Source organism: Arvicanthis niloticus, chromosome 20, assembly GCF_011762505.2.
Source record: "Arvicanthis niloticus isolate mArvNil1 chromosome 20, mArvNil1.pat.X, whole genome shotgun sequence".
NCBI classification, from domain to species: domain Eukaryota; kingdom Metazoa; phylum Chordata; class Mammalia; order Rodentia; family Muridae; genus Arvicanthis; species Arvicanthis niloticus.
The window spans coordinates 34901452-34913791 of NC_047677.1; the positions used below are offsets into that span (position 1 = coordinate 34901452).

The 12340-nt window shown below is 44.6% G+C and overlaps 1 protein-coding gene across 36 annotated transcripts in view; it reads left to right on the forward strand.

The window, feature by feature from the left end:
- Positions 1-12340, forward strand: part of Ank3 (ankyrin 3) — a 606272-nt gene that overhangs the window by 510284 nt on the left and 83648 nt on the right. For 33 of the 36 annotated variants that reach the window (XM_076916989.1, XM_076916994.1, XM_076917004.1 and 30 more), the window contains 2 exons: positions 3660-3783; positions 8322-8424. In XM_076916989.1, coding sequence (XP_076773104.1) covers positions 3660-3783; positions 8322-8424 — 227 coding nt within the window. Of the gene's footprint in view, positions 1-1591; positions 2288-3659; positions 3784-8321; positions 8425-12340 lie in introns of those variants that run through there. The other 3 variants (XM_076917013.1, XM_034524260.2, XM_034524262.2) reach the window with 3 other exon arrangements.

Consider the following 12340-nt stretch of genomic DNA (forward strand, 5'->3'; position numbering starts at 1 on the left):
GATAGCGTGCAGATTTGGAAATAAAAACACACAGCGCGCCTCTTCGTTCATTATTAATCACCCATTCCAAAACTATAGGGCACTTCGAATACGCAGTCCATCCTGAGAGACCTCACCCGGCCCCGTGAGAGGCTAGGCACAGGCCGGGGACAACCCGGGTAGGAACGCCCCTCTCAGATGGTGAGCAGAAAGTGAGAGAGGAAGAATTTAGTCACGTGAGAAAGAACGTACACCCTGCCCAGGCTCAAAGTCTAAGAGTTTAAGAATCTGCAGAGAGCGAAGGAACTAAGTGCCCTGACAGGTGGGCAGACTGGGGTGGAAGTGCTGAGTGCTGGGGAGTGGGGGAGGGGCGCTCCACATCCCAGGCTCGTGGAAATCAAACCTTGTGTAAAACGCTTTACAAAACACGATGGCTTGTGGTTTTTAGATATGGGAAAAAAGAAAAAAAATAGCTTAGCATTCAGACATTTCTCTTCCCGAGGTCTGGCTTCCCTCCCACTCCTGTAGTTTCCGTGTGGCTTGCAGCAGGACTGAGCCAATGTCTTAACACTAAGGAGTCATATCCATTCGCTCAATCACGATCCCAGAGAGCTCTGCTCCCCACCAGCCCTCTACAGATTCAGGTCTCTCTGTATTTAGGTAACAGGCCAAGAGGGCGGGCAGATGGATGGAGAAGGGTTCATGGGGCCCCACCCCTAACTGAAGAACTATTGGCTGTAGATAGCAGCTGGTCAGGGAGAATCACTCTTCTCTGGGGGTGTGGTCAGGGGTGTGGCCACAGGTAAGCTGCTTCTGCCCCATTGGATGGCTGCACATCCTTGTAGTTATAGGCTGCACTGATGAGACACTGGTGAGGGGACAAGAAGGTGTTGGGATAGGGAATGGCGGGGGAGGGGAGGCAGCAGATATGATCATATTGAGTTGTGCACATAAAATTCTCGACAAATAAATTTAAAGAACAAACTTTAAAAAAAAAGACATGCTGGGCACAAAGCACTTTGCTGACGTCGTAGACGAACCACCCAGCTATTCTGGTGTGTACATCAGAGGGTGCCATTGAAATGGCCTCTCTGGCGTACCCGGGTAGAACCTGCAGAGAGCTGGCTATCTCCTCACTGCCCACGTAAGCAGGACGCTTCCCCATAGAAGAGAGGCCCCACATTTCAGAAGAGAGACCTTTTAATAGGAAGGTGGCAGGGTCCCCTCTTGGGCCCAGTCTCCTCCTCCTGGCCACCGTCACCCCACTCTTCAGGGACCCTCTCAGGAGGGTCCAAGAAGCAGTAAACAGAGACCCTCTGAGCATGTTCAAGAATAGAGAGAACTCTTGCCTCAACTCCAGTTTCTCTCTCTCTCTCTCTCTCTCTCTCTCTCTCTCTCTCTCTCTCTCTCTTTCTCTCTCTCTGTGTGTCTCTGTCTCTCTGACTCTGTCTGTCTGTCTTTCTCTGGGGTCCCTGGGAATCCAGTGTCACAGTTGCCTCCCTGGCCCCACAGTTTCCCAACCTCCACCCAAGGGCAGGCCCTCCCTTCTTTCCTGACCTCCTTCCACCTGACAGGGACCATAAATAACAGAGGCTCCGGGTGTTCCCAGCAGAGAACAAAGTTGAAAGTTTGCCTGCAGCTCCTGGCCACTCCTGCTCCGGGCCCTTCTTTGTTTTCTCCCTGTGTTTGTTTTTCTTCTACCTGGCCTGGCTGTTTCTTCATTCACTTTTGAGAAGAGCTGCTCTCCAAGTCTCCCAGTTACACAAGCGCCCCGGGCTCTCTGGACTTGCGAGGGTCCCAGCTACTCGGTCTGCACTGGTATCAAGTTACTGAAAGTCTACACCCAGGCAGTCCTCATATTTACATACAAATAACTCCTGGGTTTGCATTTATGTCACCATTGGGTCCTGCAAGAGGCTTGCCAGAGCGTCCTTAATCCAATCAGAAGGCACTTTGAAAGGATGTCCGTGGAGCCCTCAGAAGGATGTTCGTTGCTATTAAGTGTTGCCACACAAAATTTTTTGAATGTTTCGGTCTGAGATTTTTTTTTTTTTTTTGAATCTTCGGAGTTAAAAAGTGAGGAATGATGTGCAATTGCTCAGTTGCCTGCGACGACTCGGAGATACTAAGGGAAACGCTGCAGCCCTGGTGAAGAAGCTTTGACTAGGGAAGGGTTTGGATCCACACCAGGCTGGTGTGGATTGGGGCTGGTGTGGACGGTTTACTCTAAACCCCTGCTTAAGGAATTCCTGGAAGCCTCTGGAAAGTACTCCCCAACCCAGCGTGGTGGAAATGGCTTTGCCACACAGTAAGATCTTTCTTTAAATCCTGCTTGGTGGGTGCTGGTTTGGTCTCTGCCGGAGAAATACGCAAATACCCTTCCCTTGGGAATACTTAACAGAGTGTGATACAGAGTAGAGGTAAGAAGGTGATCTGTTTAGCTTTTTACATTTTGAAAAAATAAAAAGTAGTTGCCAGTGTGTTTCAAGCCCTGATTGGTTGCTAAAAAGTTGAGCTCCTGTGGTTCCGAGAGAGAGTCGAAATGAATGGAAATCGTAAACGGGGCAGTGAATGGAGAATCGAGCCATGAATCACTTGCCTCTGAGAGAACCTATACACATTTGCAATCTCTTTGGGCCAGCCAGCTTGCATCTAGAAAGGGAAGAAAAGTAATTTTAAAGAGAGACCAGGTTTACCCGTGTGGAGGGAACCCTGCGCCGCCTGTGCTGTACTTTGGGAGGGATGAGAACTATCCCAGAGGCAAAAAGACGATTGAAAAACCTGCCCCGTTGCTCTTGGAATGTGGTTTTCCGTGTGAGCTCACTAGGCACACACAGAGCTCGGAAGAGCATTTTGCATGCATTAACTCTTTGTGTGGATAGTTGGAGCACAGTTCCTATGGTCCCCCTTTCTGGCTGCAGGAGCCCCTAGCTCAGGGCTAGCCTTTAGAAGGCAGAGTTAGTTGCTTTGCAAGTAGACTTCAAGCGGTGGGACCATCTGAGCTGACTCGTTTATCTGAGAGGTTGAGAAGCAGATCAAACTTAACGTGCTCCAGGGTCTCCCAGATAGGCGGGTATGGCTCCCACCATTAACTCACAAAACTCAGAATAGATATGCCCCAGCCCGAAGTCCTAAGAGGAAACTGGTTTAAAGACCAACCACCAATCTCTTTCCCAGGCAGGTGAGATAGCTCAGTTGGCTTAAAAGCACTTGCTAAGCCTGTCTGAGTCAAGTTGCACGGTTGTCCTCTGACCTCCACCGGTGCACTTTGGCATGTGCGCACTAACGTGAACAAGTCAATAACTAAATAAAGCGTTCCCTTCCCTCACTTTAAGAACAGTATTAGTGACATAGGCCTCATTGTGCAGGCTGTGTCCATTCAAACAAGATGCCTTCATCATGGGTGACAAGGGGGGGGCGATCACCTGAATAGATAAGCTCCATGTCTCTAATTGACTGAAGGGGTGGGGGGCAGGGGTCATACTTACATTGATCATTAACACCTAACTGGGCTTGCAATGGGGAACTAACCTCTCCCTTCACTGTTTCTTTCCGAATGGCACTTTAAAAAAGCCTACAGGGGCGCCTGGGAAGGAGATAAGACCTGAGTGTCAGTTTGCTCCCTAATTGCCACATAGTCAAGAGGAAGGGCTTCTGACTGTCTTGTTCTCCACCTGCAGGTGAAGATGCCATCACAGGGGACACTGACAAGTATCTGGGGCCACAGGACCTTAAGGAGCTGGGCGATGACTCCCTGCCTGCCGAGGGTTACGTGGGCTTCAGTCTCGGAGCCCGTTCTGCCAGGTACTGTAGTAATGATGATAACAACCCTGATCTGTCACGAGCCAGCATCATTCCCATCTCCCTCGTGACTTCAGAATGTGCTCTTTGGTTGCCGCGTGAATCCTGTCGGAGTGTTCTTGACGTTGAACACACACTCACACACGTGCACACATGCACGCGCTCTGTTATTTTTTTTTTCTTGTCATTTGCAGTGTGTAGTCTCTCTCGTGTGCCAGAACAGGTCAATCTTTGCTCTTTCCCTTTCCCTCTCCGAGGTCGGCTTCCAGCATGGTACCTTCTGAGCTCCCTGATAAATGGGGAAAAACCAACCTGAGTTCTCATGTTTCAAATGTAGCTTGCTCCATACTGGAAGACCTTTCTAGATATGATATGTAAGAAATCTGTGTACGGATCATTTGCTAGATCAGTTAGTGAAGAATTAATTCGTGGTTGCTAGGCAGCACCCTTGATGATAAAAGCAAACTGTAAACTCTCGGCCATGCATAGGCAACTGAGGTTGTGCCATTAGTGCGTTGGTCAACGGGCCTGTTAGGGGTGCGACTGTGACTTATTAAGAGTCACAGGCAGCAATGGCGCTAATTCAGTCTGTATAGGTGAAGGGAGAAAAGCCCTGACTTACGAGTCACTCACTGTGTGAAGGAACGGGACCTTGTCCAAAAGGCTGGGAATTCTTTTCCCCTGGTGTGGCTCAACAGCGTGTTTGCTGACTGTCAAGTTATTTTAAAGCTAATAATTAAACCTTCTAAGCAAGAGCCCCGAGGACATTTTCCTATGGTTTAGGAATCCGATGTAAAAAGTTTCATTGTCTAATAGTAAATGGCACGTCCCACAAAGTAAACCTTGGGGATTGTTCCCAGTGTGGTTAGTGAGACCAGTTTAGATACTGTGTTTGGAATGTCAACATGAGCCAGTAGAAGGTTTGTTTTTTTTTTTGTTTTTTTTTTGGTTTTTTTTTTTTTGTTTTTTTAATAAATATGTTCCTAAAAGGCTTGCAGATCTGATCAGAGCAGGTGTCACCCACAAGAAGAGAGAGGGGAGCCTTTAAAATGTACAATATTTCAGTCACAGATTCTAAGAAATTATAACTAAAACGCCTGGGCCCTTCAAGAATCTTGATTTTTTTTTTCCCCTCTTTTATATAGAATTGGGTACCATTTATACTCCCAGAGCAAGCCTCTTTCTCCTTCCTTGCTAGAAAATTCTAGCCATTCTCTTCCAGTGAGCTATGAAAACTCTTGTGATTTTTTTTTTTTTTTTTTTTTTTGCCTTAAGATAATTTTAAGGATTTCCTGTCTCTTGATTTTGACTAAGCCATTACCGATCGCTGTTACGAATACGCCATGTTTTTTCACATTGGTGACTTATGCTCACAGGCAAATATTTCTCATGGTATGTGTTTATAGCTATCTCTTTAAATAATTAATAATTTAATGTTTCCAAAGCATATCATTAGAGCATTATCAAGTCAATTATTCTGAGTGTAACATTTAAAGGGACATTCACTGTATGATTCATTCAACTATAACATTTGTTTTTTTTTTTTCCTTTTTTTTTTCTTTTTTTTTCCCTGTCTGATTTTATTTTATTTTTACATTCCGTTTCTCCTGGTTTTACTTTTTTTTTTTTCTAAAAATAATTTAAAATAGTCCCAAGATAAGGTAAGAAATGTGGCGCTTTTGTAGTGTTCCTCTGCCTGTCCCCAACCCATATTGCCATTTTTTTTTTTTTTTTGGTTTGTTTTTTGTGGGGTTTTTTTTTGACATTTGTGCTGTGCTGTGCTAGCCTGCAATGTGCTTTTTTTAAAAAGGGGTTTTGTTTTGTTTTGTTTTAGAAAAATCAGTTATGCTTGGGAAAGGGGAAAAAATACAAATCTATGAAAAGGAATCTTACCGATATAATAGTGAATGGACACCTAGGAAATGTCCTTCCCTTAACAAGTTTTGTAGAATGCATGACCAAAGTGTAAAGGGTTTGTTGGTTCTAAAGAAAAAGCCCAGTCTGTTTGCTGGTGGCTGCTTGTTTGAGCTGTCCTAGATATCCTATTAATGTTTTAGCCCAAGGAAGCATGGTTTTCTAACGGGTCCTGCATCTAACACTTAGATTATAACGATGGCTACAAATAATCTCTCTGACCTTAAAAAACCAACTGAAAGCCGCGTGGTGGCGGTGCACACCTTTAATCCCAGCACTCTGGAGGCAGAGGCTAGCCTGGTCTACAGAGCAAGTTCCCAGGACAGCCAGGGAAGGCTACACAAAGAAACCCAATCTTGAAAAAGCAAAGCAAAGCAAAGCAAAACAGCAACAAGAGATCAACTTAACGCCTTCTAGACGCCCTTATGTAAATACTCAACATTTTTTTTGGTCCTGAGCATACTGCAGTGAATCAGGGTGTTGGGGTGACGCTTGGTAGGTTTTCTTAGGAATCACAATTTGAAGCATTTCTGGGGCCAGGACCAAGTCTGAGCTCTGATCTGCAGCTGCCACTCTCCGACAAACCGGGAGGTGAAGGATCCACAAATCTTAGATTTGAAAGCCGAACAGATCACAATTCTGTATCCCCTCTAAAAAGCTTTTAAATGTTTGCCTATATATGATGCAACTACGGCCCAACTCTGACGTATCATGGAAAGCTGGTCTTGATTTGAACAAGTGTATGGTTTAGAAAGTAAAAGGACAGTGTTGAAGGGAAGCTCTGCTCAAGTGAAGTGTCCGCCTTTCTGAAGAGCTAAGGGTCTAGAAAGAGGAGTAAGAGGAAGAAACAAAGATGAGAAGGGAAGCTTGGTCACGTGACCGGCACCGGCTTAGCCAAGCAGCCCTGTGGCTTGCTGGGGAAGCGCCTCCGTGCCTGGATGGTGCTGGACACAGTTAATATTTGCTAACCATGTTTGGTAACAGCCTTGGAATGAACGTCAGTTGTGAGTCAGAGCCATGAGCATGAGATTTGGAGAAAGCCGAGACAATGGTCCTAAAGGAACGACCCAGCCTCTGTGCAGCCCTTAGAGGGGTGTGTGCAATGGCTGATGATATTTCAGCCAGCAGGCACTGGGGAGAGAAATCCCACTGTGTAAAGGAAGCATTGTTCTAGTCTTTGCTCGCTTCCCATGTACGCATGCGCACAAGGCAGAGCTGCTGCCCAAAACTGACTGGGTCAACTGGTAGCGATGCCATGACTCCAGCTTAGACCCACTTTATCAGTAAATGGGCAATATTAGAAGCAAGCTACTAATTTCCTGTGGTCCTCGTTCTCTATACCAATGAGGACCCCAAGATAAAAGGGGTCAGTGTATGTCATACGAGTTGGAGATAGTTCATGGCTGGGGAGTCAAGTCTATGCCTCACCTCAGCTCTTTCCCATCCAGAAGCTCTGCTTCATGAAGGATTAGATGGGAAACCTCGTCACAAAGAGGTGACAGAATATCCTTTTCTGAAAGCCTGCCAGTGAAGTAGGGTAGTGTGAGTGGAAACTGGAGCCCTTCCTCGAAGCCACCATCCTCTTTCTCCCCAGAGGATCATGAGAAAGCCACTAACCCAAGACTCAGATTAGTGATAACTCTGCTTCATGGGGCTTACATGGATGTATGGAGTCTTAACCAAGATAATATTTTAGAATCATCCTCCCATGTCCTCATAATCTACTGGCTTTCGGTTTAAGAGTCCACACAGGCAGAGTGTGGGCTCACCTGGAAAACTCAGGGACAGTCTATGGGAGAGTCTAGGAAGGATGAGAGTAGCTAGAAGAAAGAAGAAAAAAGTCAAACCAAGGAAAAGCGGGATTTGAATGCAGGGTATGTGAGTGTCTCCTGGAACACAACCAACAAGTGCATGTGGTTACAATTCTATTTCCCCTCTTGAAACCATCCTTGAGAGACAGCTCCAAACCAGAGCCTTTAATATGCAAAGTCATAGCTGATTTCCAAAGACTCACGCACAGACCCCACCTCAGCAGACACAGCCCCAGCTAAGTGTGAAATCCCACAGAGTTGGACTAGAAGAGGCATCTCTAACGAAGTCTTAAACACTCTTGTTGGGACCAGAGAGATCAGTGGTTAAGAGCACTGGCTACTCTTCCAAAGGACCTGGGTTCAATTCTCAGCACCCACATGGCAGCCCACAGCTGTCTGGTCCTCCAGTTCCAGGGAATTCGTCATCCTCACATAGACATACATGCAGGCAAAACTCCAATACACATAAAATAGATAAATCATAAAAGAAAAAGAAAGAAACTAGTGTTATCAGATAGAGGTTCTCTTGAGTGCTATGCTAGTTCAGTGCCATAGTGGAATATCCAAAGTCACCATGTGTTTCATCTCAGATTTGACCCCAAATTGGCCAAATTTTGAAGTCTCAATTGTGAAATTCAGTCCATCTCAAGAATTTAATTTTGATACCTTTCCTTTAAAAACAGACAAAAAAAAAAAAAAAAAGCACATTTGTTGGTATTTTTAGCCATCTTGCCTGTTCTTAAAGTTGCATGCCTTTATTTTCTTTCATCCCATCATCACCTCCCACTGTTGAATGGGTGACTGTAAATACAACAGCCTCCGCTCCTTCAGTTCGGATAGGTCCTACACCTTGAACAGAAGCTCCTACGCGCGGGACAGCATGATGATCGAGGAACTTCTGGTACCATCCAAAGAGCAGGTAAGCTCTCGGTCACCTAACAATAACAGATATCTATGTCTATATGTATATCTATATCATCTATATATTCATGTATATCTATATCATCTATAACTATATATCTATATCTAATCTATATATCTTATCTATATCTAATCTATATACCTATATCTCTAGATATCTATATATCTAATCTACATATCTAATCTATCTAAATCTAATCTACATATCTATACCTATATCTATTGTATATCCATACCTAATACATGTCTATGTCTATATTATCTATGCTATTTTTTATTTAGTGTTTGTAAATTTGCCAGTTAAAGAAAACCAGTAGCTTAATCAGAAATGGCTCTCTTTCTTTTGCGAATCCCACAGAAGGGAACTTGCGACATCTTAGAAAAGACACCTATGCCTTTCTTGTCTCTAAATCAACCGCATTTGCTGTTCAGTTAGCTGACATTACTCATATGAATAGTTGCTAAGTGAAGTGTGTGTGTCCACTGGAAGTGTATGACGAGCCGTCATAATCAGTCCTGCTTTGGGTCTGTTCAGTTCAGGGTTTCCCCGAGGCATGGTGGGTTTTTTCTGTTATCCCAGCATCTCTGCGGGTCCATTCATTGCTTGTTTAGTTTCTACTTTCTGTTTTTCTGGTTGATTGGGTAGTGCATGCTGTCAGAAGACCTGGTAACACAGTCCTGCTGCACACGGATTGAGACTGGTTCTAGAAAAGTGTAAAGATACACACCATGCCTGGTTTTGAATGATCACAGTAGGGTCCCAGTGATTGATGAATCTGCACAGAGTATAAACCAGCTTGAAGGTAGCTTGTGGATTCTGACAGTACAAGGTGATGACAGTTACCCACACCCAAGCTAGAGTTCAGCAGTAGGTGGTCAGCCCTTTAGAATACGCCCACATGTCTGGGCATGCTGATGTCACACCTATGGGTGTGTGTTGTACTTTACAGTGACCTGCAGTGAATGCTACATTATACTGGCAAGAACATACTTAATAAGCAGGCCTTCCAGAGGGAAATACAGAGGCTTTCAGTGTCAGACATTAAAGTAACCCTTGTAAAATGATTTTAGGTGTGCCATATGTCATGGGTTTCAGGTGGGCAGAAGTCTGAGACAGCCCATGGTAATAAACTAGTAATGGACTAGACTCTCTTGGGTGCCTGGTGTCACCGTTTGTTGGTAGAGACTTTCTGAAGAGCCTAGTATGCTCACCGTGGTTTGTGCACGTTCCCAGTTACACGAGGTGTTAGACACTATATTGATGTTATTCTCTGTGCTTTAATGGAACCCCACAAAATGTTACACTCATACAAGACCCACTGTACGCTCCTCATTAAGCAGAACTGTGGCATCATTTCTCATTAGCTGTTTGTTTCAGAGCAAGGATCCGAAATTGAGATTTTTTTTTTTTTTTTACCACCATCAGCACCATGACACTATGGTCAAGGCAACTTATAAAAAAAAAAAAAAAAAAATTAATTGAGAACTTGCTTACAGTTTCAGAGAGTTAGTCCGTGACCATCATGGCTGGGAGCATGGCAGCAGGCAGTCAGGCAGGCATGGTGGTGAAGCAGCAGCTGAGAGCTTAAATCTGATCCACAAGTAGCAGGTGACAGAGAGAGAAAGAGAGAGAGAGAGACAGACAGACAGACAGACAGACAGACAGACAGAGACAGACAGAGAGAGAGAGAACAAGAGAGTGCACATGGGCTTTTGAAATCTCAATGACCACATCAGAATCAAAGTATAAATCAAAAATAAATGCTCTTGATGTCCCTCACTTCCGTGGGTTGGTTGGTAGCTGCTACCAAGAAGGATGAACTCAGAACTAATGATCTGTGGAAAGAAAGGAAAGGCCCAAAGCTTCAAGCTGAAACTGGTGCTCTCAGAGTCAGTTAGCAGCTTCAGTCCTAGAAACACCTATGGCAGTGGATGTCAGCCTTCCTAACACTGTGACCCCTCAATACCTCATAATGTGGCGACCACCCATCTTATAATTATTTTCATTGCTACTTCATAACTGTAACTTTGCTACTGTTATGAATCATAATGTAAATATCTGTTCTTTATGGTCTTGGGTTACCCCTATGAAAGGATCGTTCAACCTCCCCCCTCCCAAAGGGGTCACGACCCACAGGTTGAGAACCACTGACCTATGGGGCCATCTCTGCCTTTCTACAATCAGTCGAGGAGACCACAGCACACCAGGAGCCTTTAGGGGGAAAGAAAGCAAACAAAAGTTCAAGACTTATAAGGATCAGAAGATGTTTTCTTTACTGACTAGGTTATCAGTGAAGACCACTCAGTCAAGTACTTGACCAATGTTGGGGTAAATTCGAGTCATAAAAAAATATTTTAGATGGCTCAGGGGTTAAGAGCACTGACTACTCTTCCAGAGGTCTTGAGTTCAATTCCCAGCCACGACATGGTAGCTCACAACCATCTGTAATGAGATCTGATACCCTCTTCTGGTGTGTCTGAAGACAGTGTATTCACATACATAAAATAAATAAATATGTTTTAAAAAATGTTTTAGGGGCAGAGGTAGCACATGCCTTTAATCCCAGGACGCTGGAGACAGGGTTAGATCTCTGAGTTTCAGGCCAGCCTGGTCTACAGCGCAAGTTCCAGGACAGCCAGGGCTACACAGAGAAACCCTGTCTCAAAAAAAAAAAAAAAAAGAGTTTTAATCAAGATTATGCAGGAGTCTGTGTGTTACAGGGGAACAAACATGTCACCAAGTTTTCAAGGAATGAATTAATTAAGCCAGCTACTTACTTCCCAATGGTTCATCTCTAGAGCAAATAACGCAGATTTGACAGTGTGTATGTGATGTGAGTTGGTTTTTCGTTTATTCGTTTTGTGGATATGGATGCATAGTATGTCTAAGTTACTGTTCTATTACTATGAAGGTACACTATAACCAAGGCAACTTCTAAAAGACAGCATTTAATTGGGAACCTGCTTAGAGTTTCAGAGGCTTAGTTCCACTATGACTATCATGGCATTAGACCATCCTGGCTGAGCGCATGGTGGCAGGCAGGCATGGTTCAGGAGCAGCAACTGAGGGCTTAAATCCAATCCAGAAGCAGAATCACAAAGCCTACCCCCAGTCACACCCTCTTCAACAAGGCCCTACCTCCTAATCCTAATCCCCCCTCAAACAGGTCTACCATCTATGAGGCCCAGCATTCAAATATATGAGTCTATGAGAGGGTGTTCTCATGTAAACCACCACAGTGTGTGTGTCTGTGTGTGTGTGTGTGTGTGTGTGTGTGTGTGTCTGTGTCTGTGTCTGTGTCTGTGTCTGTGTCTGTGTGTGCGTGCATGTACTTGCAGAGGCCTGAAATCCATATTGTCTCATGTCTTTCTTGATTACTCTCTTCCTTAGTCATTGACACAGAGTCCCTCTTGGAACCAGAGCTAACTAATCATCACGTAGTCTGGCTCATCTCCTTGCTCCAGGGATACTTGTCTCTGCCTTCTGAGTGCTGGCATTGCAGGTGGCCACCATGCCTTTCCCGCTGGGGCTCTGACCTCTGGTACAGCAAGTATCTTCATCTATGAAGACATCTACCCAACCACTTCCCCTCTATGTATGTTTTCCAAACAGTGATGGTTGGATTTGGGTTGCCAGGGTATCTGGATATTCTGTGTTGCTTTTTTTTTCTTCCCTTTGTTCGTGTGAACACCTTTAAAATAACTTTTAAAAGAGGGAAACAAAATTTTGAGAAGGTGTGTTAACTGTGGAGGACAAGAAGCAGGTGATTCTGGGAAGAGCAGCTGTCAGAAAAGTGCCTCTTGTTGCCTTGGGAGAGCTTCAGACGAAATATTTGCATTTGAATTAAAATCAACCGATCTAAAATGAATGGTCTTGGGGGCTTGATAGAAGGTCCAGCTCTTAAGAGCACTGG